This window comes from Opisthocomus hoazin, chromosome Z (genome assembly GCF_030867145.1).
Source record: "Opisthocomus hoazin isolate bOpiHoa1 chromosome Z, bOpiHoa1.hap1, whole genome shotgun sequence".
Lineage (NCBI taxonomy): Eukaryota > Metazoa > Chordata > Aves > Opisthocomiformes > Opisthocomidae > Opisthocomus > Opisthocomus hoazin.
In genome coordinates, this window is record NC_134454.1 from 78,546,709 (window position 1) to 78,573,122 (window position 26,414).

At 45.4% G+C, this 26,414-nt stretch overlaps 1 protein-coding gene across 1 annotated transcript in view; it reads left to right on the forward strand.

Moving 5' to 3' along the window:
- Positions 1–26,414, forward strand: part of CCBE1 (collagen and calcium binding EGF domains 1) — a 111,494-nt gene that overhangs the window by 78,272 nt on the left and 6,808 nt on the right. Inside the window, exons 3-7 of the mRNA XM_075411439.1 lie at positions 3,519–3,571; positions 9,147–9,281; positions 10,031–10,168; positions 16,126–16,232; positions 25,167–25,287. Coding sequence (XP_075267554.1) covers positions 3,519–3,571; positions 9,147–9,281; positions 10,031–10,168; positions 16,126–16,232; positions 25,167–25,287 — 554 coding nt within the window. The remainder of the gene's footprint in view (positions 1–3,518; positions 3,572–9,146; positions 9,282–10,030; positions 10,169–16,125; positions 16,233–25,166; positions 25,288–26,414) is intronic.

The following is a 26,414-nucleotide window of genomic DNA, read 5'->3' on the forward strand; positions in this document are numbered from 1 at the left end:
GAAAAAAACATGGTCTACACTGGATGAGTTACTGCTGATAGCTACCAGATAAGCTAACTTAATAAAGTGGTGGCTTAATTAAGCCACATTCCTTGCATCTTGCCTTTCGTCCTGCCTGTCTGGGGCGATGCTATCAAACAGCTACCGCTCTGCAAGATGGAGCAGGGGGTGCTGGTGCACTGCTATGTATTGGGCACAGAGGGGACCTGTGGGTGATGGGACATTGGGGTGCTCCTAGAAACCTCAGCTCCCTTCTCAGTCTGCAAGGTGATGGGCCACAGAAGCCTGCAAAGAAGGCAGATCCGCTGTTTGCCTAATCCCATCTTCTGACATTTGGTGATGCAGGAGCACCTCAACCTCCAGAGCAGAGAGGAGTTGCTCAACATCTTCCTGCTTCTCCTACAGCAGGAAAAAAGGATTACTTTACTTTGAGAGAGTCCCTGTTGCTACGGATATTCTTACAGGCAACACAAAAGCTAGACATTGCAATGATCAAAATCATGATGCCCAGAACCTTCTGCGATTCTGGGCTTGTGCATGTTCCTGAGTGAAGATTGCATGAGAATCAGAAGTTGCTATATTTTTAATAGGTGAAGCACCCCATTAAAGCTGCAACAGATAAGTCTGCCAGAAGTTTCTCCTTTTGGAAACCAGATTTAAAATTAACCAATCAACTTAATTTCCCCATAGATCCAGATTTTAGTGGTTGAGCTTCTTTCACAGCCGTGTATTAGTTTGTGTTTGATGCATGCTCACATGTAGAGCTGCATAGCAACCGCCTTGCTGAAAGTTATTCAGCAGATAAAATTATCAGTGTGGACCCCCTCTTACCTCTCATTATGTATAACGAGATCGCTGCTGTGCAACGTTGATTAGACATGTCAACCTGGAGCTGGATGTCTGAAAATGAGTATTGCTATTAAAATGCCTTTGCTAATGATCAACTCATGTGTCCATCATTTTGACAGATTTCTCTTTAAGAATGTAAAAAGCTAACGCATTCAGGAATCCCAGGGTTGCAATGTAATGTTCAGAGAAACGAGTACTGTCATATTGTATTTCCCGTGCGTTAACTCTAAAGTAGCAGTTTCCCTGGCAAAATCATGCTGATGGCTGAAGCTTGCTGTTGACTATGGGCTGCACTAAGGGATGTGTAATCTTGAATTAGGAACCAGTTGTCAGGAGGAATTGTTTTCTGGAGTGTGATCCTGAAAGCAGGGCATCCCTTGTCTAGTCCACTTCTTTAGGTGTGATTTAGAGCTTTCATGATGTGGAAGAATCTTCAGGTATTTAGAGAAGATATTTCCAAATCTCCTTACCAGTAAACCCTGGGAAAATTCAAGAAAAATTGAAAGGGAGACTGAAAACAAGGAAATGATTTCTCAAAAGTATCTCATCCTCCTGTGGAACTCATTGCTGCAAGAAGTCATTGAAGAGATGGATTTCAGCAGGGTCTTGGATATCTGCCAGGGCACCACGATTTTCCAGTTGCTTCAACTAGAGCAACCTCCAGCGAGGCTACGCAAGGCTGTGCTAGCTTCAGGGTGCCAGGGCAGTATTTAATGGCTGTAATTCAGTGTGTTGTGGGTTCACAGTGTGTGTCTGTGGGAGAGGGGGTTGATCAGGGCAAGCGGTTTGGCTATCAGGAGAATCCAGAAAGGCAGAGAAAACCACAGTTTCGGCAAGAAAGTTGTCAGCAGGTCCATCCAAAAGCTGTCTCTGGCCAAGATGAGAGGAGAGAGGCAGCTCCTGCACGGTTCCCAGCAGTCGAGGCCTTACCCAGGAGCAGGCTGTGCTGACTGAGGTCTGCATCTGTGGCCACAAGCCACTCCAAGGGTGGGAGTCCTAAGGGTCCTTAGCCTGAAAATCAGGTGGGAATTTCCAGGGAGAAGGGTAGAAATGATGAAAGCTGCTGCTCCCCCTTTCTGGTTAGTTCTGGCTGGCACAACCCCACAGGTCAGCATCTCATAGCAGGGATGCCCTCCTCTCCTTTCGCATCTCTCTCAAGCCGGGCTGTGTCTTCCTCTGAAGATCAGCTACAAGCAAGCCTTTATCAGCCTCCCTGCCTCCGCAGGCAGGAGGAGATGAATGTGCACTTGGAAAGCCATCAGCATGGCTTGCAGCACATGAACAGCCTCCCCGATGCACCTTTGAACTCATTCCTCCTGCATTTGTTTGTCTTGCAGATAAGACTTCGAAGCAGTGTTTGGAGAAAAGTCTAATGAGGGACCACTGTTTGCATAACAAAGAAAGGCTTCCTCTTCAGATGTTCAGCCTTCATTAAGCATAATTTATATTCCAGCTAATCTTTGGAACAGGGTAAAATATGGAGCCAAAGCTTGTTTTTACATAGTATGGAGTAATGCATTGTTTGTTTTAAGTGGTCAGTTGCAACTGATAGTTGATTTAAATTGAACATAATGATGATTTGTGATGGCTATGTGTTGTCTAAGGGAGTGTTGTTTCATTGACTGCCACGGCTTTAGCGCTCTTCTGCATCAGTTATTGAATTGAAGGATAAGACCAAATGGATGTTTTCCCAGTTTTGCAGATATTTCAGCATCTCCATAGGGCATGAAAAACTGTGAATTTGTAGAGTGCAGGGTTTTTTTCCCCTCAAACTCATGCAGACTTGGTAAAAGAGTGCGCTGAACAGCAGTTTGCTTCTCTTGCAGCAGTCCTGGTAGCCACCACCCCGGGACTCTTTGAAGGTCACCAGGCACCTGCACCAAGTAGCTCTGAGGGTGATAAGGGACACAGCCATTTGTAAAGGCTCCTAAGTGCTGCTAGGAGTCCTGGAGACTTGCTGTGAGTTGCTCCCTAGAAAGCAAACAGGCAGGTTTAGCTGAGTGGCTAAATATTCTTACAGGCCAGTGTGTAAGAAACATTAATTTCTCAACACTCAGACTTTGTTCGTATCATAGGCACATAAAAAGTATCTGATCGTATTGACTATTCACTGCGGTTTTGTCCTCCTGCCTGTATATGATACTCTCCCTAGCTGAAATACCCCATACATTTCACTTATCACCTTCCAGGTTTATTAAAAGATGAGAAATGACTGATAACATTTATCTTGTGTGTACTCCTCACTGAGACTTAGCCCTTTCTGCAAGTTTACATTGTAATGACGGATGTTTGAAAACACCCTTCACTGTATCATGAAAGATGACTGGAGTTGTGTATATGGACAGCACCAAGGTGTGCTACATCCTTTCAACACAAGGGAGCAGGGTTTTCAGAAATGACTTGGGATGTTGAAGGGGTCAGTATTGGGGTACCCAGCCCCAGGCTCCTCAGGCAGCTGGCCATGCTGTCATCTGAAGTGCCACATGGACTGAGTGGTGGGTTTCCCGTCTTGCGCTCTTTAATGCTGAGATACCTCCAACTGCAAAGCTCAGGATCTGACTCTCGTTTGATTAATCACATCCATCATCTACCGATGACTGTTTTTAAAGGCAGCACCAACCTTTAGAGAATATATTTATTTATTCATTATTTATTTTATTGTTTTTCAGGAAAAAATGCTGTAAGGGTTATAAGTTTGTTCTTGGACAGTGCATCCCTGAAGGTATGTGATTTCACTGTTCTTACCCCTCTTGTCACTGTGCTTTTGTCCTTGCCTGTTTGCCCTGTTCTCTGCACTGCCGGTTTGGAAGAGCATCCTGATAGGACCACAGGCTCAGCTGTATCTATCTCATGTCTCAGTGGGAGGAACTGTTTCCAAGAAATTATTGGGAAAACAAAAAGACCAGCATTTTCCAAAAGCTTCACTTAGCATACCAAGCCTTGATCCTCCCCTAAGTACACATAGGTGCACAGATCATGTACCATGACCTACTGCAAACAGAGGGATGCATTCAGCTCTTGACTGGGTACACAGGAGCCCTCTGTGCATCCAGGAGCACACCCTTCCTGGCTGATGGCTTTCACCACATACCCCTTGCATCTGGCACAGCCAGTTTGGCTTGTAATTGCACAGAGGGTGGGTGACTAGGTGAGTTAGTCCTGCCATTAGTTACCTGTTGCCCGAAGACATCAGCGAGGAGAGAGCATCGCTAATTGGCATCCCTCTTCCACCGCCTCTCCTGGTCGTGGGCACAGCTTCCTTGTCACCAGGGGCAGAGAGACACAGGGAATTACTCAGGGTAGTGCATGCAGTAGTGAAAACGGACCGGTTCTCTCCTGGCAGGGGGGACCTGCCTGTACGCTTTACAAAGGCAGTACCAGGGTCCTAATGCTCAGAGGCTGCTGCTTAGAGATCTTGTTTAAGAAAAGACTGAGCTCTGCCTACTTTAACCTAGGGGGAGGCCTCTTCTGGGTCTACCCAGCCAAAGGCTTCACGTGAGCAGTAGCAAGGTAACTGCTTCAGTTGCTGCCACCGCTTTCTGCGATTCGGATGAAATTGGCTCTGAAGTTATAGGAGAAGAGGAACTGTCAGGCAAAAGCAAATGGCCAGAGACGACAAGCTAATAAACCTTGTTTGCTCCAAAAAGCAGGTTAAAAAGTTCGTTACAGGAACATACCCTTCTGCTTGATGACATATGGAAAGCCTCTATTTGACCTGAGATTTTTCCCAGTTTGGGATAGGGGTGTTTTGAAAAGAAAAGAGACAAATTAACGTACTGGAGAGAGTCAGATGGTTTTTGACTTACAGTCTCCAGCCAACAGGGATTATAACACAGTCTGTGATCCTGCTGCTTTTTGTTTAATTTGTGTCTTCTTTGCTGCTGGCTGGAAACACTAGACCACGGGTTGCAAAAAAGGAAAAAAAAAAAAGAAAAAAAACCCCCTACATCTTCTCAAAACAAGAATTGTGCATTTGCTGCTTCCTTGTGAAGAAATGGCTCACAGTGCCAGCCCGAGCCCCCAGGGAGCTGGGTAGGGTTTGGGTGAAATCGATGCTCACAAGGAGTTCCTCCTCCGTGGTTTTGCAGTGAGTTTTGTCTCAGTGTGTGTGGCAAGAGGTGACAGCTCCAGTGTGAGACGGACACTCGGAGGAGGCGGTTGTGCTGTGTTGTACAAGGCCGTTGTGTATGAAGGGGGCAGAAGTCCTGGATCCTTTCAGGGTAGAGAGAAGCCAGGACTCTATAGTTTGGCCTCCAGCTTTTGTGTGGATTGTAACAATTCTATATGCTGGTTATTCACTGAATATAATGGATACTGCAGGAGAAGTAATAGGAGAAAAATAAAATTAGAACCATGGCAATAAATTATGTCATGCTTCTAATTTTCATCTCTTGAGGTTCTAGGTGATTATGAAAGCAGCTTTTATTGTGTACCCACTGACTTCACTTAATCCTGCCTGTTAACTGCATCTCTGTAACCTGAGAGTTTCTGCCACTAATTGAATTTCTCTGCTGGCTGTAGCTTCTCTCCCTTTTTATCTCCATTCCCCCTTTTTCAGTTCGATCTGTATTTTGCCTTGAACTTCAGAAGCCACGGCAATTGCTGTAACATCTGAGACGATCTTGGGCCATTGGTATAGGGATGAGAAACATGATTCAGTGAAGCATTCATTTCACTTACTCTGTTACAAGACATCACTTGGCTATTCACACATTGTTTTGGCATAGTCTTGACATAGTAGCTGTATGAAATGCATATCTCAACACAGACACATAAATACATTACAGATGTGAGCTTATTAGAGCACATCTGCACCTTTTAATCCAGTACTGCAAGTCAAAGCCGTGAGAAGTAGTTCAAGCCTTGTCTTCCGCATGATTTAGCAGTCGCTGCAAGATGGAGAGTTAGGAGAGGGATAGACCCTCCCTTGTCGACCCTCTTACAGCTGCCTTGGGAAGACACCGATCTCCTACTTGGACAGCTGTAATTTAAACAGGCTCTTTCCCAAAGGGTTGTGTCTTTGCCTGTGTCTATCTTTGGTTTCTGTCCCATTATTTCTCATCTGCCCTTGAAAAGCAACAGAAATCAGTGCAGTCCAGTATGGGTCCACGGCCCCAGGTTCTGCATTTCATTTGCTTTGGACTCACCTTCTTGCTCTGGGTTTCAGCTGCGGGAGCAGGGAGTAATGATCCTCAGGAAACAGGGAGAGGAGTTTGCTCTGTGTGTCAGATTCCCCCTGTAACATCTCTTCCTGCTCCACCTGACCAGCGAAGCAGGCCATAAAAGAGCTCCTCACCCTTTTCTCCTGAAAGATCTCCTTCTTTGCTTTGGAGACACACAGATCCAACCAGGTCCTGTCTCATGGTGTTACCAAGAGTAAAGCAGGGATAGATGTAGTCTGAAACAGCTTTTTTTGGATAGCGTCCTCCCTGCCACAGGTTTTGTACTTGATTTTCTTGGCTGTGGATAAATTCAAAGCAAAATACTCTATGATAGGCAAACACTAATAGATCTGCTCTTTCCTCACTAATGCTATTTCAGAAATTTCCTTGCTACAGTTTTCCATGCTGTGTTGTCATTCCTGAGTTCATTGAAATATACGTAGAGACATTTGTTATTCTTCGGCTTTTTGTATTTTATTAAAGTCTTGAACAGCCTGATCCTCACCATGTGGCTTGGAGTCATCCTCAAAGTACATTTCTTGGGCTGGGCTGGCAGTCAAGGGGCATGAACATGGGAGGGCGTGTGCATCCTTGGTTCTGTAGAGCACACGGAGGTGGTGCAGCAGCTTTGGCCATTTTCATCCCAGCTGTGAGGACTGTTCCTGAGGGAATCCATGCTATCTGGGACCAAAGCCCTGGGGACGCACAGCTCTATGTTGTGGGACCTGCCCACAGCCATTGTGTGGTTTGGGTTCACTGTGTGGGAACACAGCAGGGAGATTTTTACCTCCTGGACCATTCCCTAGCTTTGTATGAAAGTAAACGAAGCAATGGTCTTGATGGAGCTCTGCTAGGGTGGATGTGAAAACCATACTTAAAGACTAGTTACATGAAATATGGCAAAAGAGAGATGATTAAAAAGAACAGGCATTGTTTAGTCTAGAGAAAACGAGGCTGAGGAGAGACGTGATAACGGTTTTTAGGTATGTGAAAACTTGCTGCACGGGGGAAAATAAACTGTTCTTCATGTCCAAGAAGAAGAAGAAAAAAATAATGGGCTTAAATGGCTACAAGGGGAGTTTGGATTAGATGTGAATAAAAAGCTTTCAGTCTGCAAGGTTATTTGATCTTGGGAATAGGCTGCACAGTGGGGCAACTCCATCCCTCAGGGATTTCTAGGTACAGGTCAGATGAATGTCTATTAGGAAAGGCTCATGCATAGCAGATCCTTGATTGTGATGATTAGGGCACATCTATTTGTGGAAGCACAGGGAGGACAGTTTGTTTTGCCTCTGCTCTGAGTAGGCTGAACATGGCACAGGCCAAATCCAGCATCTGCATGGGCATGCTGGCTGAGGAGCAGGCATGTTCATCTCAGTGCTGGGCATACTAGCCTGCTCTCCATCTGATTTTATTTCAGCGGAAAAGACAATTGCAACCGTGCCCAGGAAAAACACCACTAATGCTTTATATTTGGGACTATTTAGTAGTGCCAAATGTAACAGGAGTTTACAGCCCCACCTAAAAAGCCCAAACTAGCCCCGAGGCTGACCATGTTTGAAAGCAAGGGCCATGTTTTTCTTCCACGGTTGTGCAAGGCTCTGCACTGTCCAGCCCTGGTTACTGCTGGGGGTCCCTGCCACTGCCATTCACTGCTGCAGCACTGCGGGCAGACTTCAGGAGTTAAAAATCAACACAGTTGTGAAGTAAGAAGGAAAGAAAAGAGGCCTGCTATTCAAAAGGTGACAAGCACAAGGGAGGAAATGCTGGGCACCATTACAATAGTGTATTTTGGTCTCAGGGGCTCTGGTGTGACATACAGCAGCTTGTTAAGTCTCATTTGGTGCTTTTCTGTACCTTGGCACACTGTCAGTTTTACCCCCAGTGCTACACATGTGCTCTGTATACTTTGTACAGCAAATGTGGTTTCGCTTGCTTTGCCATCTATTAGTTCATTTTAATTGTTTGGAAAAATCACCATACCCAGAGATGTCTGATAGTCATTAGTATGAGTCAATAACGAGTTTGGGTTTTATTTATTTTATACTGTATATATGGAAACACAGTGCATTGCTGGGAACTCGGTAGAAACACTTAGTTTTCGTTTAGATGTATTTGGTCTGGAGCAGGGACGGGATATTTCTGCTGTGGCCCGCCAGTATCCAGTCACTGGGGGGTCACAGTGACAACCACATGGATGCTGTGTGCTGGATGGTGCCCCTCTGAAACGATCACAGAAACTGCCACTTGCTTTGGCGCAAAACCCGACCTCCAGCAGAGTTTGCCTGAGCTGGTTTTGAGACTAGATGCTGCTTCAGCTCCTTTCTTCTCCTGGCAAATGTTCCCCATGGGGCTGCAAGGCCCTTGCACCCACGGCCGGGGGCTGCCCATCTCCCCCCACCCTTCCACCAGCTCGGTGCCGGGGGCAGGTATGGGGTCAGACCCTGTTTCGCTCCAGTGTCCATTCCTGGGACGGCAGCTCTGCTGCTACCTAGCAGCGAGATCAGAAACAGATTCACCCTCCTTCGGGTTTCAAACAGGAACTTCAGACAGTCTGCTGGGATTTCACTGACAAGCCTGGCCAGCAACTTACCATACCCTAATCTTCACATTGCTATTATTAAGAGTGATGATGGCTTTGTAACAATGTGTTCTTTGCTAGAAGGGTTGTATCTGGCTTTGAACAATTATTGTGTGATTTTAATTAACTTTTTCTTTATGATACAATTTCTGCACAGATTTGGCAGTTAGCCTCCGAGTGTTTCACGGCATTTTGCAAGGGAACTGTTGCTATGAGCACTTAAAAATTTGTGGAAGAAAACAGCAAAAAGCTTTTAGGTAATTTAATATTTCTGTGAGAAGAATTTTTAAGTTCTGCACACAGGAAAAGTGCCCCTTGCTTAAAATCCAACTTTAAGAAATAGTCTAACTACTGTAGAGATGTAATTAGCAACTACAATTTTACTACAACTGCTTGCTTATGTCTCATGAAAGTTTTATTTCTAGGTTTCTTCAATCCTCAAAAAAAAATGTAACTTGATTTTATTACTTAGCAGAGAGGTGAAATATTTCCTGTCATAGTATTATCCAGCCACTGCCACTGGTATTCTCCTAATCACATTTTTTTCTCCCTAGACTATGATGTCTGTGCCGAAGCTCCTTGTGAACAGCAGTGCACTGATAACTTTGGGCGAGTCTTGTGCACTTGCTACCCTGGGTATCGCTATGATCGGGAGAGGCACAGGAACAGAGAGAAGCCTTACTGCCTGGGTGGGTAGAAGTGCATGTTGAGCTCGTCTCTGGTTAATGATGTATCCTGCTCCCTCAGGTCTTTTAGGAGTCAGCTTGGATCTGGAACCTTGCTTATTCTCTTTACTATTACAGAATAAACATGGGTTTTAATTATGTGAAGGATTGGTTCCCAGAACTAAGAGATCTAAATCCCCTGAAATTATTAGGAGGTAGTACCTCAAACAAGACATATGAACCCAAACACTTTGAAGTCTTGAGCTGATGTAATTTTCCCTTTATTAATTCCTCCTGCAGGTTTTGAGTCATATCTGGGGTTTTGGCCTGAGACGAGGGACATGATTCTAACAGTAACCCTCAAAGCACTAAAACCACGCCTGACTATGAAAATAAATCCTTGGGTTTTGATGCAGATGGCCAGCATCTAATTCAGGACTGACCACTTATATGTGGTCCTTGTCCCCCCTGATTCAATAGTCCTGCCCTGCATGGTTTGCTATGCCAGGGAGCTGAGATGTACAGGATCAAGCTTTGCTTGGAAGCTTTTCAATGCAAAGAAACAGTCATGCGGTATTCACCGATAAAATGCCAGGTGTGTTAATAATAATAGTGCAGTTTGCACAGAGCTCCAGCCCAAAGCACCAGCAGTGCTGCAATTACTCATTGATGTAACCACAGAACCTCTTGATACTTTTAAAGGAAGTCTTTTATTGTATTTGAGGTCGGAAACCTCCCACTTTCGGACATTTTCGGCTCTTGCTCCTCTCCAGATATTGACGAGTGTGCCGCGAGCAATGGGACGCTGTGCTCTCAGATCTGTGTCAACACCATGGGCAGCTACAGGTGCGAGTGTCACGAAGGCTATACCAGGGAGGAGGACGGCAAGACATGCACCAAAGCAGATAAAGGTATATGCTAGTGACGGGTGAAGGTCCTGGGACAAAGTGCTGTCTGAAAGGTTGATCTCTTGTAAAGAGGAACTGCTCCCTATGCTACACTTGGAGCTGGGGGTCTGCGGCTCGGATGTAGGTGATGCCCCTGGAGACCCCAGGTTGTTCACTGGGCACCTGAGTGCCTGTGGAACAGTCCTGCCACCCACTGTCCTCCTCCTCCCCGACTTATGAGCTGCACACACAGAGCAGTAAATCAGTAGTTACATCTATAAAGAAAGAGCACAACTACACTGAAGGATGTGGAAAGCATCTTCCCCTGGAGAGGCGGAGTGGCTGATCGGTTAAGCTTGCCATTATAGCTTCCGTTAGACTATTTCTCCTTGATCCAACTGCTAAAAACTGTATTTTGCTCCCATATTTTGGGATATTTGCTCCTGTATTTTTGATCCCATATACCCGGATTATACCTAGTTTGCAGCCCAGAGCTCAGGAGACATAGGGAAAAAAAATTGCCATATGCTCACCTTTATAAGCCTTCATTAATTTCATCTGTTAATTAAATTAATTTCAGTGAGTTTAATTTGTATTTACATGCTGACATCTGAGATGAGCAAATGGCCCTGGGTTGCGTGGTTTAGTGCCTCTGGGCACTCAGAGGCTCAGAAAAGGTGTGCCTGGGAATTCCACACATCTTTCAAGCACTGCTTAAATCAGTTGCTAAGTTATGTTGAGTAACACTGAATTCTGCTGGTCTGCAATTAGCTTGTGTGTCTCGTGACTGCATTCAGATTTTTTTCTTTTTTTTATGAAATTAATATGTGATGGGAAAGGGGTAAAAGTGAGGGCTTGTTTTTGCTTTTCACTGTTGGTTTCAAGATGTGTATATGTGCTGTGTATAAATGATTTTAAAGGTTTTGACCTCATCCCAGTTATTAAATTACAGCATTTAGAGTACTGCAGCTTAAATACTGATACGACAATTTAAAAAGAAAGGAGGAAGAGAGTAACTTGTGCTCTGGGAAAAAAAAAACAACAAAAACTCTTTTGAAGAATGGTGACTTACCATAGGTTCATCAATTAATGCCAGAACACATATATCACTGGGTGCTCCAAATTCCGCTAGATGGCCATAACAATTTATAATTTTTATTTTTGTCTGAAAACACATAACTGGAGCCACTCTATTAACCTTAATTGTTCCTTGTAGTTTTAAATCTTATAAGTATGTAGAAATCATAAAGGAAAGAAGTATAACCTATATAATCCCCTTGCAAATAGTTTTTAGTTAACTTTTCCTCTGGCTAGTGCAAATTTCCTGACAGGGTAATGCCCAAAGCATTCAGAATAACCAGCCATTCAAAATATTCAAGGCTGTAGAAATTATTCTAATATTTGAAAAACACCAATTTTGCACTGAATGTACACAGCACATAAAAATGTCAGTTCTGGTAGTTAATCTGGAATTAAATACCCACCGTCTCTCAAAACATTTCCCACATCAGCTATGTGAAGCAGGGAAAGACACTTTCTGCTCTGTTACACTGCTGTGCTCCAAGTCAGTGCTACTAAGTGCAGACGAAAGAGGAGTTGGCCGTCGCTGCTTCACAGGGCTTGTGTCCGTCACTCATCCCAGGGAAAATCCGTGTTTTCGGGTCCGCGAGGAAGGGGCTGTCGCGACGCACCACCCCGCGGTCAGCCCCAGCCCTGCACCGCCCCGGGGAGCACCGCGTCCGCGCCGCAATGGCCTCCTGACAAACAGATGATTCGCGTTTCATGGTAGCTGGAACACTGAAATTCGATTTTAAAATTCAGTGTGAGAGATAGGAGAACACATGTGTCCCTCTCCAGCTTTAACCATGTTGCTTGTTTCCTGGGGGATCATTATTCACGTTTTCATCGTACCATGTCTGAGGGCTGCAATCCAGGCACTTTCTTGGCTCTGTAAGTGGGCTTGACTGAGCGCTTTGGGTTTGTGAGTGGGGCACAAGAATAGGGAGCATTTTTCCCGCATACACAGGCATGTTGCATTTGACGGAGACAATACAGCAACACGTGCAGAAGCAGGCAAATGAAACTATCTCAGCAGGCTGAGCTCAGATAATACAACACAGATGATCAACTCAACAGTCTCCATGCAAAGACCGCCCGCAGCACAGCTCCCTGCAGAGCTCACCACCGCCAGCATCTCCTGCTCTTCCAGCATCAGCAAGTCAGAGTCTCCGAGCATATGCAAAGAAAACACATTGCTCCACCGAGCAGATCTCTTATCAGCAGGCGCTGTGGAGCTCCCCGGTGTCTCGCCGAGATGAAAGGACCCCTGTCAGGGAAGCAATGTCACACATCAGCTAGACTTCGTGCTCGGGAAGCCTTCATAAAATGGGTCTGGTTTAAGCCTTTTCCGAAATCATTTTAGTCTCCTGCTGTAGGTCTGTGCAATGGAAGCAGGCTATGTAAGTGCCTTGCTCAGTGCTGGCCAAACTGACCCTGGTAGGTGACCTTCATATCCACACCATGCTTAGGTGGTCCATCTAATTGCTTCCTGCCCCCTCTGGCCTGTTCTAGGTGGCTGCTGGCTTTATCCATGCTTTATTCTGGCTTTATGCGCAGTTTGTCCTGATACAGGATCAGATGGGGGTAGAGCAAATGTTTGATGGATGACTCCTTCCCCAGGCAAATCATCACCTCTTTCTGGAATGAGCTAGGAGGATTCCACCTCTCTCCTGGGACACAGCTCATACTTGCATATGTGACGCTGTTGGACTTCTCCCTCCAACAAGTCAGTCCAACTGGATTTGCAGAAATCTCACTGGTATGATATTTCCCAAACATTAGCTGACCCCCCCTGCATTAATCTCCATGGATTGTTACAGCTCTGTTTTATCTAAAATTGACAGCCTTGTGTACTACATCCTTCTGGAAGATAAACTGGATTTTGTAATGAAACATGAGGCCAAATTGACCACTTCTCAATCTGCATGTAATTGCACTGATTGTAGTGAGATTGCATTAGGTTTCAAACAGCAGAGGCTCTGGCAGTTTCTCCCTATGACTGTATGTTGCTTTCAGCAACATTTCTTAATGCAATGTGTGCATGTTATGAGGGAACACATCTGGTAAGATACCTATTAAAAGAAATCTTGGTTAAGACTAGTACCAAATCCAAACTTTATTGGAGTTTGAAAAAAACAAGGCATTTTTTCTAATGGCTCTATATATGTGCATCTGTAAATCCTACACACATCCAAAACTGGACATGTCAAAAGACTGACTTTATTAAGGGAAGCTGAAAAATTGGAGAGGGAGGAAGAACTCCATGAGGGAGCCACAATACTGACTTGCAGTCAAGAGAAAACTTACCTTATAGAAATATCAAGAAATATCCTGATTACAGCATATCAGTTCCTTGTGAAGAGCAAAAAACCCTGTGTGTTGCAGATTCTTTGATCTGACAGGGAAAGATTTACAGGCAAAGATGGTCTGGAAGAAGTCAAAGGCAAAATTATTAGCAATAAAAATACAACAGTGAGGAAGGAAACAAGTGGATGCCGTGTATTCAGGTATCTTCACAGAAAGGCTGGAGTCCTTCTGGAAGGTAGTGTTGCAATTTGGTGAAATTCTGTTATATTTTATGCAGTGTACATTGGAAAACCCCAAGTGGTACCTTTTGGCCTTAAATCTTTGAGCCATCTGAACTCTGTATAGAAAGCTGTTCAGGTATTACCAAACGCTGTTCTGTCAATCGGAAAGCGCTGGGAAGAACCGCGTGCTTATTGCCATAAAAATGCTAAATAAAATAAAGAATAATATCGTGGGTTATTGTAATGTCAAAGAACTGCAGCTGTGAGAGTAGGCAGTTGATGAGTGGGGAAAACCCCCAAGCCTTTGCCTCCAAATCTTCTGTTCAGCACTAATACCAACGTCTTACTGCTGCTGGTCATTCCAGCGTCTTGTCCTTGCAGCCCTCACCTACCTGGTTAGGAAATAAGAGAAATAAACTTTTCATCAAATCATAGAATCATAGAATACCAGGTTGGAAGGAACCTCAAGGATCGTCTGCTCCAGCCTTTCTTGGCAAAAGCACGGTCTAGACAAGACGGCCCAGCACCCTGTCCAGCAAATCTCAAAAGTGTCTAATGTTGGGGAATCCATCACTTCTTTCAGGAGATTGTTCCAATGGCTAATTGTTCTCGTGAAAAATTTTCCTCGTGTCCAACTGAATCTCCCTAGGAGTAACTTGTACCCATACCCCTCATCTTTTCCATGTGACTCCTTGTAAAAAAGGAGTCTCCATCTTCTTTGTAGCCACCCTTTAAATACTGGAACATGGTGATAAGGTCTCCCCTAAGCCTTCTTTCCTCAAGGCTGAACAAACCCTATTCTCTCAGCCTTTCCTCATACGGCAGGCTTCCCAGTCCTTTGATCATCTTTGTGGTCCTTCTCTGGACTCTCTCTAGCCTGTCTGCATCTTTTTGATGTAGCAAGGACCAAAACTGAACACAGTATTCCAGCTGTAGCCTGGCAAGCGCTGAGGAGAGTGGGATAATGACTTCATCTCTGCTGGTGATGCCCTTGTTGATGCAGCCCGGCATCCTGTTGGCTTGCTTTGCTGCAGCAGCACACTGTTCGCTCATGTTGAGCTTGTTGTCCACCAAGACGCCCAGGTCCCTTTCCACAGAGCGGCTCCCCAGCCAGGTAGATCCCAGCCTTTGCTGCACTCCTGGAATGTCTTCTAAAAGCAAGCATACCTGACATGGCCTTATGTTCAATGGACTAAATGTACTGAAAATCAGTTTCTCCTACATTTGTGCAATGGTGGTCCACAGATGACCATCTGATGTGTGCAATGTTCCTTACTGCACCCTGCAAACATTTAAAGTCCAATACCACATAACATCTTTAGTATTAGAAAGTTCCATTTTTATTTAAAATGCTGCAGATGTTTTCAAAATCAGTACAAATTTCTGAAAAGATGAAGGACATTAAAGTGTGTGTCCAAGCAAGAAGTATAATGCAATAGCTAAGCGCATTGTAGTTGATCTTTTTTGAAGATTTTGGCTTTAACCAGGAGCATCTGCAGAGTTTTTCATTATGGGACATGCTCTGAATGGTCAGTGCGCAAACGTGTTCACTAACGCTTGCAGGCAACATCATACAAGGCTATACATCAAATGCAGGGCCTCAACACACTTGATGCTTCTCAACAACTATATGTCAAATAAAAAAAAGCTCAACTAGAGTTTGCCCATGTGTGTCACCCTGTGTTTTGGAAACCACATTTCTCTTTAAGTGGACATCTGTTAAAACAGTGCTTGTTTGTTTGTGATGCAGAAGTGTTTCACTGTGTGTGAGAATGGGAAAAAGATAAAAAAATAACATTTGCGATACCTCTTACAGTTTGAGTCATTTAATGGATTCCTGAAAAGATCCCATTCATGCATAGTATCAACAGGTGTGACCCTTTCTCTTGTGTGGACTTAAATCCTTGTCATTAATCTTAATCCCCATCTCTGGTCAGGCTGACTCCGTCACATGGAGGGATAACCGGTGATGATGAAGAGCAGGTTGTGCAAAGTGAAAGAAATGACCGTATTGCGAGGGGTTTTACTGTAACTTATAGCGTATGAAAATTTGCCCCTTTGGGGGACTGTAAATCAGTTCAGGTCTATAGGGTTAGCCTACTCTACACACAAAGATAAAAGAAGGCGTGTAACCTTTTTCAGGTATTAAATAAAAGAAATTATTTGGAGACTGTTAACTGGAAACAGCTGCTTTAAAAATGAGCTCAGAGCTGTCCCTGCAAAGTTTCTCAGCCTTACACAGCAATTCACAGTCAAAGCGTTAATAATGGCAAGATACTCTCTTCTTTTCAGAGTCTGGGGAAATGTAACGACCGTCAAGTTGCTTTTGCAACCACTTTATGAATTTCTTTGCTTTGAATCTTTATATTTGTATTGGAAACTGCTTTCTTTCAGCTGGGCTTCCTGAGAAATCTGAAAATGTGGCAAAACCGGGGACATGCTGTGCCTCTTGTAAGGAATTTCATCAAATAAAGCAGACAGTTTTACAACTGAAGCAAAAGGTATGCACATTGATCAGCTATGTCTTTACCAGACCTGCATGTTTAATGACAACTGAGATTAAATTTAAGTGTTTAGAGCTGTCACTTCCATGTGGCTCTTGTGCCCTTAAAGATGATGGTAACATATTTTAAAATCATCTAGGAATGGCATCTTTTCACTTCCTTATGCTTCTGTATTGCTTGTAAGCAGATCAAGCTCGTGGATCTGTGTTACTAAGCTCATGGTAACAAAGTCTGGCAAACACCCATCCCAGTCTGAGCCCAGGTTTCTTGGCAATCTGCGCTGGCTACAGCTTTTCATTCATTCTGAATGCACAGGAATTTGAACTTGATCCACCATTAGTGTATGCAAGTGCAAGACATTTTGCAGATACAGGAGCATGGGAGAACATGATTTTGCATTAATAGGGTGCTGATACAGGATTCTTGCCAAACAGGAGGTATGTGGCTAGACAAAAACGTCACTAGCAGATACATTACCTTTGATTGTTTAAAAAAGAAAATCCCTCAGCCCCAACCTTTTTTGTTTTCACCTGTGTCCTTGCAAGTAGACAATAACACACTTGAAAACTTCCCCTGGCCTTTAACTTTAATTGCTTCCCTGTGTGGCTCCCTTTTGCACTTGGATAGGATTAAAATAACTTGGAGACCCAGCCCAGGATTTGGAGAGCCAAGTGCAGGGGTGCAGGTGTAATGCCTTTTCTGGTGACATCTCCTTCAACCATTCAGGTTCTCTGAAATGGAAATGTTCTGCGGGAATATTCTCAGCAATGCATGTTGACGGGCTGTAATTATTTCACCTGGGGTGCTCATTTAATTTCATTGTGTCTAAACACGATTTGGTATATTCACTTGTTTCATTTAATATTCAGTGTAATTTATATTAGGAAGAAAGAAATACCCTTCACTAAAATTAAATACACTGAGGTCTGAGATGGTCTTTGTCACAGAAACCTCAAGATGTGATGTTGTCCTTCTGAATCTATATGAAGACAAATGTGGAGGTGACAGAATTTCATGTGTGATGGAAATTGTGGTTTTCAAACAGATAGCAGCGAATAGGTTAAAAAAAGGATCCATGCTTTTGAGTGGCTGTTAGTCCACCCACAGTCCTTGATGCTGAGCAGGCTCGGATTGACCCCAAGGAAGGAATCTGGGGTCACACTGTTGGCCAAGTTGTTTGCTGCAAGAACTGATGGAAACCAATGGCCTGAATTAGTGGAAAGTTTTCCGTGTCTAACTTCCACTGTTAGGTGCCTGTGTTCAAAACTCGGTCCTGGGAAACTAACACCGTCAATACCTGTCGCTGTTGGCACTTGTAACATACCTGTGGCCAAACTAAGCAGCTCACTCTTGCCTCATAGCTAAGTCCTGTCATGGTCCATAGCCTAAATTTTCCCCAAGTATCTTCCTAGTGGGACTTGGTCTATGTGGCATCCTCAGAGGGAGCCCACGAAGTTCTACCTCACACAGATAGAGCTGGAAGAGATGGTCCCCTGGTTCCCTCAGCTTTTTTTACCCCACAGAGGAGAGCTTTTATTCATGCTGAGAGGAGATCTGGCCTCATGCTGCTTCTCTGCCCAGAGTGACATGAACCCTCATGTTTCACCAGCTGCTCCCGATGGCCAGGTTCTTCTGGGGAGGATGTCTCTCAGTATCTGTGGATGAAGCTGTTCTGCTTTGCACAGAAAAATTCATTTCTGTCTGCCAGAGACACAGTTTATGGGAATGAGTCTTCAGTCTTTTGGTTAAGGCTTTCAGATTTTATGTACTTCATGCAAAATTATGTTTAGCAGACGAGCCTGTGAAGGATCCAATCCAGCAAACCCTACAATTGGGAACTGAGTATGCTTCTGGAAGTGGGAGGTGTGGTCTTCTGTCTTCTTAGGAAAGGACAAGGAGAAAACTCAAGTCCTGCTACCTCTGGTGGTGGCACTAATACCTTTTTGGAGGATTGCAACATCCATTCCAGTTCCAGGACAGAGCAGTTCTAGGATCGGAAAGAGAAAGTCACCTTGCATGGTCATCCAGGCAGCTGCACTCTCCCAATATACTAGGGGGCTGTGGGCAGCCCTAGGTTGATCTCAGACCTTGCTGGAAGGAAGAAGAGTGGAAAGTAAAAAAACTGGTGGAAAGATATCTGACATGCTGACATACAGCCAAAAATTTTTTTTAAAAATGAAGCAAGCTGGATCCCATTGCACAGATGTGTTTAAACATCTTGATTAGAAAGCCATGTTCCACATGACTCCTGTCAAGCACTGTCAAAGTCGTCTAAACCACAAATCTCCTAGAAACTCCAAAATGTACCTAAAACTCCAGATGCAGCATGCAACACAACATATGGGAGTTTTGATTCTAGTACTGGCTTTCTTTAAAATTTATCCTCGCTAATATTTGCACGCACATGGAAAAGAAAAATTATTTTCCAAGGGCCATTAAGATTTGAAGCTGCGGATGGAGAAAGCCAAGGTCACTCTGGACCAGGATCCTGGTTCAGTTAAAAGGTGAAATGGAAATTAGGCCAGTGAGTATAGCCAATCCCTAAGAGGATGTGAGTCAACATCAAAAACACATGGTTTCGCTCCAGTGTATGTAACAACCATTTTCTGGCCAGGAGATATCAAAGAGCAGTGAGCTAGACCAGAGCCTGGGTGTTTTGGCACTCCTAGCGTATGCCTCAAGTCCAGCTGACTCAGTGGGGAAGCATCTGTAGATGCTCTCACAGCAGCAGTATGATTTTTTTTCTTTAACTTACTAAGTTGTTACAACAGCCTTGCTGGCAGAAACAAGTCAATATTTAAGCAACAGAAGAGAATACATTTCCAAATCCTCTTCATGATGAGTCTTTGACACTAAATGCAATATAACTTTAAGAGTATTCGTCCAGGACTATAGTGACATCTATTTATCAGCTGCGATAGCGATAGATCCCCAAAATAGGGTCTGGTCAGAAATTTAAGTACAAGCTCTAAAGAAGACATCAATTAATCCATCACTCAACTGCAGCCACCCTAAGGAGAAACACTTACTGATGACACTGAAAATATTCTTACAAAAACTCCCCGAAAAATACAATGGTCTCAGGTAGTCACAGGATTTAACTCTGTGTCTTCGTTTGCCACAGCATGGCAGTGCTGGCACTGCAGAGCTCTTGGTTGTTTTGTCACATAATGGAAGTTTCGTAGCATGATGGTCCTTGCAACCTTTCATTCATATCCAGACGGGACCCTGCTCTGGACAGGGCGGATGCACCTCCGGGAAACAAAACTTTGCAGTGTGCTGACCAGAGCCAGCCAGTGGGCCTCCTTGTGCTGGTCTCTGGCCAGTATGGCTATGAGAGCCCCCAGCTACTGAATTTTCCTCTTCAACCCCAGATGTAAGGTGCTGTGACCCATGGAATAGCCCCTTATCTTTGGCAGTCCCACACTTTGTCTGTGCTGCAGTGGCTGGGATGTCGGCTGAGAAAGCTGCAGGGTCATTGGTAAACAAAGCAGATGTTTTTTCTCTGGAAAACCAAACATGACAATGCAAAGGGCACACCACTAGATGTACTGGTTCTCCCTTTTCTATGTGAGCAGATTCACAGAAATAATCACATAAGAAACACCCTGTGGGGCTTCTGTGAAGTGCTGACCTCATCCAGCCACTGATTTCTGAGCGGGTGGAATGAATGTACCAAATTCTTGTAAGACTTACATCATGTCGCTTAATTTGGCCTTAGTGCAGTCATCTTGTCTTTGGAACAGCGATGCTTTCCAAAACCTGAGTCACAAATGGCTGATAAATCCCTGTATTCCTGTCATCACATTTTGAATTCCAGTCTGAAAAATCAAAATGGTGTTTCAGAAATGCCACCAGGAACTGTCTCAGCATTTCTAACTTTTTTTTCCTCACTTCTGCTTCCTTCGGAACTGGTCTGGGCATCCAACCCCAAACTGCAAGCAGCACTGGCAGCCTTAACGTGCATTCCTCAGCTAGTAAGTTGTTTGCCAAAAGACATTTGCCCAATTATAGTCTGTACTGCAAGCACATAGCATTTTTTTTCTCTGTGTGTTACAAACATTAGGTTTGCACTAAGGGCAGGAGAGGATATATCAAATAATTACAGAAACAAGTAGGAGTCTTGAGAACAGTCCAGTGCAGGGAATTCCAAATAGCTGATTTAAAGCATTGTCAGAGACCAGGAGTCATCATGTGTTTTATTTAATGCAGCTCTCCCACGCAATGTTGCAAAATCCAGCATCAAATTATCCAGTGAGCCAAATTCATACAGGGAACAACAACGCTGACCCAGGGACAGATCTGCCCTGGTACTGCTGAAATACCTCTTCAGTTCAGTTTGGCAGAGCCAAATTCCCAACTCTACATGCAGCCACTTCACCACTGATAAACTTATTTCCTTGCTGCAGACCAGGCTCCTGGCTTGTCATCTCCCCTCAGCTGTCTCTGGAAAGACTAAATGTTTGCAGAATATTTATAAATACATTTAATTATTAAATGTATTCAATCTGGGAAAAATAATGCTTAGTGGATAATTAAACATCTGATGTAATGCATGATGGCATTTTGAACCATAGTGTGCAATTATTGTTACATTATCACTTACTTTAGCTTTGTGTCTCTATGCAGAGCAGATCCAGATCTGTTGGGTTAAACAGTATGGTTGAAGGGCCAGATCCATAAAGGATTTGGGGCTTGAGCAGCAATTGAGAACTTGAACATCTGAGCCAATATTGTCCTGAGAAAGGGCAGTAAATTAATAGAGGAATATTGAAATAAGGAAAAAGATGTTTCCTGAGAAGATCCAAGCAGTTATTAGACTTAAGTTTTTGACCACTTGATGCTGTGTATCTGCTGAATTTATCCTGCTTTCATAGAATCATAGAATCATAGGTTGGAAAAGTCAAGTCCAACTGACAACCAAATACCACCATGCCTACTAAACCATATCCCAAAGTGCCACATCTACACGTTGTTTAAACACCTCCAGGGATGGTGGCTCCACCACCTCCCTGGGCAGCCTGTTCCAATGCCTGACCACTCTTTCAGTAAGGAAATTTTTCCTAATATCCAATCTAAACCTCCCCTGATGCAACTTGAGGCCATTGCCTCTTGTCCTATCGCTAGTTACTTAAGAGCAAAGACCAACACCCACCTCACTGCAACCTCCTTTCAGGTAGTTGTAGAGAGCAATAAGGTCCCCCCTCAGCCTCCTCTTCTCCAGACTAAACAGCCCCAGTTCCCTCAGCGGCTCCTTGTAAGACTTGCTCTCTAGACCCCTCACCAACCTCGTTGCCCTTCTCTGGACAAGCTCCAGCACCTCAATGTCCTTCCTGTAGTGAGGGGCCCAAAACTGAACACAGTACTCCAGGTGCGGCCTCACCAGTGCCGAGTACAGGGGTACGATCACCTCCCTACTCCCGCTGGCCACGCTATTCCTGGTACAAACCAGGATGCCATTGGTCTTCTTGGCCACCTGGGCACACTGCTGGCTCATGTTCAGCCGGCTGTCAAGCAGCACCCCAAGGTCTTTTTCTGCTGGGCAACTTTGCAGCCACCCTTCCCCAAGCCTGCAGCTTTGCATGGGGTTGCTGTGACCCAAGTGCAGAACCCAGCATTTGGCCTTGTTGAACCTCATACAGTTTGCCTCAGCCCATTGATCCAGCCTGTCCAGATCCCTCTGCAGAGCCTTCCTACCCTCGAGCAGATTGACAGTGGCACCCAACTTGGTGTCGTCTGCAAACTTACTGAGGGAGCACTCAACCCCCTCATCCAGATCATTGCTAAAGTTGTTAAACAAGACCGGACCCAAAACGGAGCCCTGGGGAACACCACTCATGACCGGTCGCCAGCTGGATTTAACTCCATTCACCACCACTCTCTACATTCAGCCATTAAGCCAGTTCTTTATCCAGCGAAGCGTACACCCATCCAAACCATGGGCAGCTGGTTTCTCCAGGAGGATGCTGTAGGGAACAATGTCAAACGCCTTGCTAAAGTCCAGGCAGACAACATCCACAGCCTTTCCCTCATCCACTAGGCGCATCACCTGGTCATAGAAGGAGATTCAGGTTGGTCAAGCAGGACCTGCCTTTCATGAGCCCATGCTGGGTGGGCCTGACGCCCTGGTTGTCCTTCACATGCCTGGTGAGCGCACTCAGGACGAATCCCTCCATAATCTTGCCCAGCACTGAGGTCAGGCTGACAGGCCTATAGTTCCTGGGAACCTCCTTCCACCCTTCTTGTAGATGGGTGTTACACTGGCGATCCTCCACTCATCTGGGACCTCCCCTGTTAGCCAGGACTGCTGATAAATGATGGAGAGTGGCTTGGCCGGCTCCTCCGCTAGTTCCCTCAGCACTCTTGGGTCGATCCCATCTGGCCCCACAGACTTGTGAGTGTCCAGGTGACACTGCTTCATCATTAACTGCTTCCTCCTGGATTATGGGAGGTTTATTCTGCTCTGCTTCCCTATATTCCAGCACTAGGGGGTCACTACCCTGGGGATAACCAGTCTGACTACTAAAGACTGAGGCGAAGAAGGCATTAAGTACCTCAGCCTTTTCCTCATCCTTGGTGGCAATATTCCCCCCCTCATCCAATAAGGGATGGAGATTTTCCTTGGCCCTCTTTTGATGCATTTGTAAGAACATTTTTGTTGTCCCGTACAACAGTGGCCAGCCTGAGTTCTAGCTGGGCTTTTGCTTTTCTAAGTTCCTCTCTGCACAACCTAACGTGGTAGTGCCTCTGTGATAACATATTTAAGAAGGAGAAGAAAAAAAACTGTGGGAAACTGCAGTGAAGAGAGAGGAGAGAGACAAAGTGAGAGAAACAACTCTGCAGACTCCAAGGTCACTGGAGAAGGAGGTGGGAGGAGGTGCTGGAGACGCTGGAGCAGAGAGTCTTCCCCTGCAGCTTGTGATGAAGACCATGGTGAGGCAGGTTGTCCCCCTGCAGTCCATGAAGGTCCACAGTGGAGCAGATCTCCACCTGTAGCCCACGGAAGGGACACCACGCCAGAGCAGGGGGATGCCCGAAGGAGGCTGTGACCCCGTGGGGAGCCCGCGCTGGAGCAGGCTCCTGGCAGGACCTGTGGACCCGTAGAGAGAGGAGTCCATGCTGGAGCAGGTTTGCTGGCAGGGCTTGTGACCCCGTGGAGGACCCATGCTGGAGCAACCTGTTCCTGAAGGACTGCACCCCGTGGAACGACCCACCCTGGGGCAGTTTGTAAAGAGCTGCAGCCCATGGGAAGGACTCACGTTGGACAAGTTTGTGGACAACTGTCTCCCGTGAGAGGGACCTCACGCTGGTGCAGGGCAAGAGTGTGAGGAGTCCTCCCCCTGAGGAGGAAGGAGCGGCAGAGACAATGTGTGATGAACTGACCATAACCCCCATTCCCCGTCCCCCTGCGCCCCTCACAGGGTGAGGAGGAAGAGAAACGGGAATGAAGTTGAGCCCGGGAAGAAAGGAGGGGTGGGGGGAAGGTGTTTTAAGAACTAATTTTAGTTCTCAGTATCCTACTCTGATTTGACTGATGATGAATTAAACTCCCTTTTCTCCCCAAGTTCAGTCTGTTTTACCCATGACAGTAATTAGTAAGTGATCTCTCCCTGTCCTTATCTTGACACTCAAGCCTGTCATCATATTTCCTTTCCCTGGTCCAGCTGAAGAGGGGGAGTGATAGAGTGGTTTTGGTGGGCACCTGACATTTGTCCAGGCCAAACCAAAACAACCACGAACTAAGAACTCTATCATTTCATGGTCACTAAGCCCAAGACGGCCTCCGACCACCCTATCATCCATTTGGATTGACTTGCAGTATTTCCATGGTGAAACATCAGGATTTCCACTAGGCTGCTGGTTCTAGGGAAAAGAAAGTACCAGAATGAATAAATTCCTTAAAATCAAACGGTGTCATGTTTTTCATGTGGCATCTTTCAAGCCTGGGTGACCTCCTGGGTGTATGATACCTGAAGTGTGGATCATCTCTAGGATCCCCTACCCAGAGCTCACGCGACACACACCCCCCTGTGTGTGGAAGACAGAGGAGGGTACCGTTTCTGCAAAACCTGACTGGTCTCCGTGGGTCACACAAAATGTCCTTGGGAAAGGCATTGTAGACTGTTATTCTCCTTTACAGTGTTTTCTGAGGAGATTTCTGCAAGGTGGTCTGTCAGAAAGACGTACAAGTGAGAGTAAGAGGAGTCCCCAGGCATCCTTCCAGCTGGTTCTGACTCTCTGTAAAGAGGTCCTATCACAGCACCAGGGAGTCAGTTTTCCTTGGGAGCACAAAATATGTCAGGAGGTTCAAGAAATATTCATGTCCGTACTTGAAAAGAATCAACTTGGCTAGCTTAGGAGTAACTGATGTCACAGGCTTCAACACGGTCACATTTTTTTTCTGATGATTTCAATGAAGTATTTAAATATGCTGTTTCTCCACATTTGTCCTGGGTTCGGCCAGGACAGGGTTAATTTTCACCAGAATCCAGGAAGGGGCACAGCTGGGACGGGCTGACCCCACCTGGCCAAACAGAGCAGGGTATTCCATACCATGTGCCATCACGCTGGGTTCCGGTGGGGGGGGAGCTGGGTGGCGGGAACTCACTCGCGGCTCGGGAGCGTGCAGCAGCGGGGGTCGGGGAGAGCGGTTCTCTGGGTTGTTAGGTTTGTGTTGTGTTTTCTCCATATCTGCATCATTGTTGTTCCTGTTCGCTTTGTTTCCTGTTCTGTTAAACTGCCCTTATCCCGACTCATCGGTTTCTGCCTCTTTCTTTCCATTCTCCTCCGCACCCCGGTGGGGGGAGGGGCAGCTGTGTGGTGCTTTTGTTGCCAGCTGCAGCCAAACTATAACAACATTAAAGTTTAATCAAGAATGTAATTTATGCAGCTGAATGATGAGGAGCTTACAGTGATTTTTGGTTTTGGCAGGTTGCTTTGCTACCAAATAACGCTGCTGATCTTAGCAAGCAAATCACTGGTGAAAAAGTGCTTGCATCTAATGCGTATATTCCTGGCCCCCCAGGCCAGCCTGGCCAACAAGGCCCTCCAGGTAAGATACAGACCAGAGGGATGTGAATGTGCAATAGTGCCATGAATGAAAATTATAAGCTTCTGTCTTTCAGTGTGATATTTAATGTGTTTTGTATTTTGATTGTTGTTATTATTGTATTTGCGTTTGTGCTAAATTTAAAAACTTTCTGGTCATTATGGTCAGCCTCTGCCAACTATCTAACATCATCCATTGTGTCTTATTCTCCATGTGTTTCTTGGCATGAAAGCTGTGTTTGTCCTGTGTGCATGAAATTTCCCCCTCTCCCTGGGATCTCTCACCTACTTCAATTGTCATTTCCTGTATTTTAACTCTTGTCTTAAAACACTCTCCATTTCATTTCAGGAATACCTATTGCCTTAGCTCACTGTCATTAGTAGAGCAGAAAATGTGCTTTCAGTTTGTGGAGGTTTGTGCCGACTGTTTTATTTTTCCTCATCTGGTTTTGCAAGGATTCCTTTGTTGGTTTTATGTTGTGTTCCAGATTCAAAGGCATCTGAAGAAAAGTAAAACTCCACTCACACCTTCTTTGCTAATGTATAGCTTGAAACAATGAGAAAAGCAGAGAGTTCCTAAAGATCTAACTTAAGCCAGACACCTTGCAACCTGCAGCCAGTGATGCTAAAAATTTTGCAAATTCTGCTGAATGCGGATTTAATTTTGGGTTAGCGATAAATCCACAGAATTTTAACATCGTGCTGGGTTTCAGGAGGATTCTTACGGAGGACTAGCAGATAATTCCTTAGGAGGTTTGATTTCCTCCCTGCTGAACTACCCCCCATTTATCCCCACTTTTGCGGTCTTGCTTTGGTTTTTGAGACTTTCTCTCACTTTCTTGTGGGAGGAGCATCTTCAGTATATCGTGAGTGGGAGGGCGGTGTGGCTAGCGCTGGTGAGTCAGACCCCGCACTGCGCAGCCTTGCGACCCCTCTGACGTGGGCCGGACCCGGCCCGCCTTGCGCGGGGCGTCCCCGTCGCTGAGCTGTCCGCGGTGCTGAGGAGGAGCTGTCCGCGGTGCTGACGGGCAGCTGTCCGAGGTGCTGCAGGACTGCCTGCGCCCCTTCAAACCGTCCCTGCCGCCCCCTCCTCCGCCCCGCCGCCAGCAGCAGCGCGGCTGGGTCCTCGGG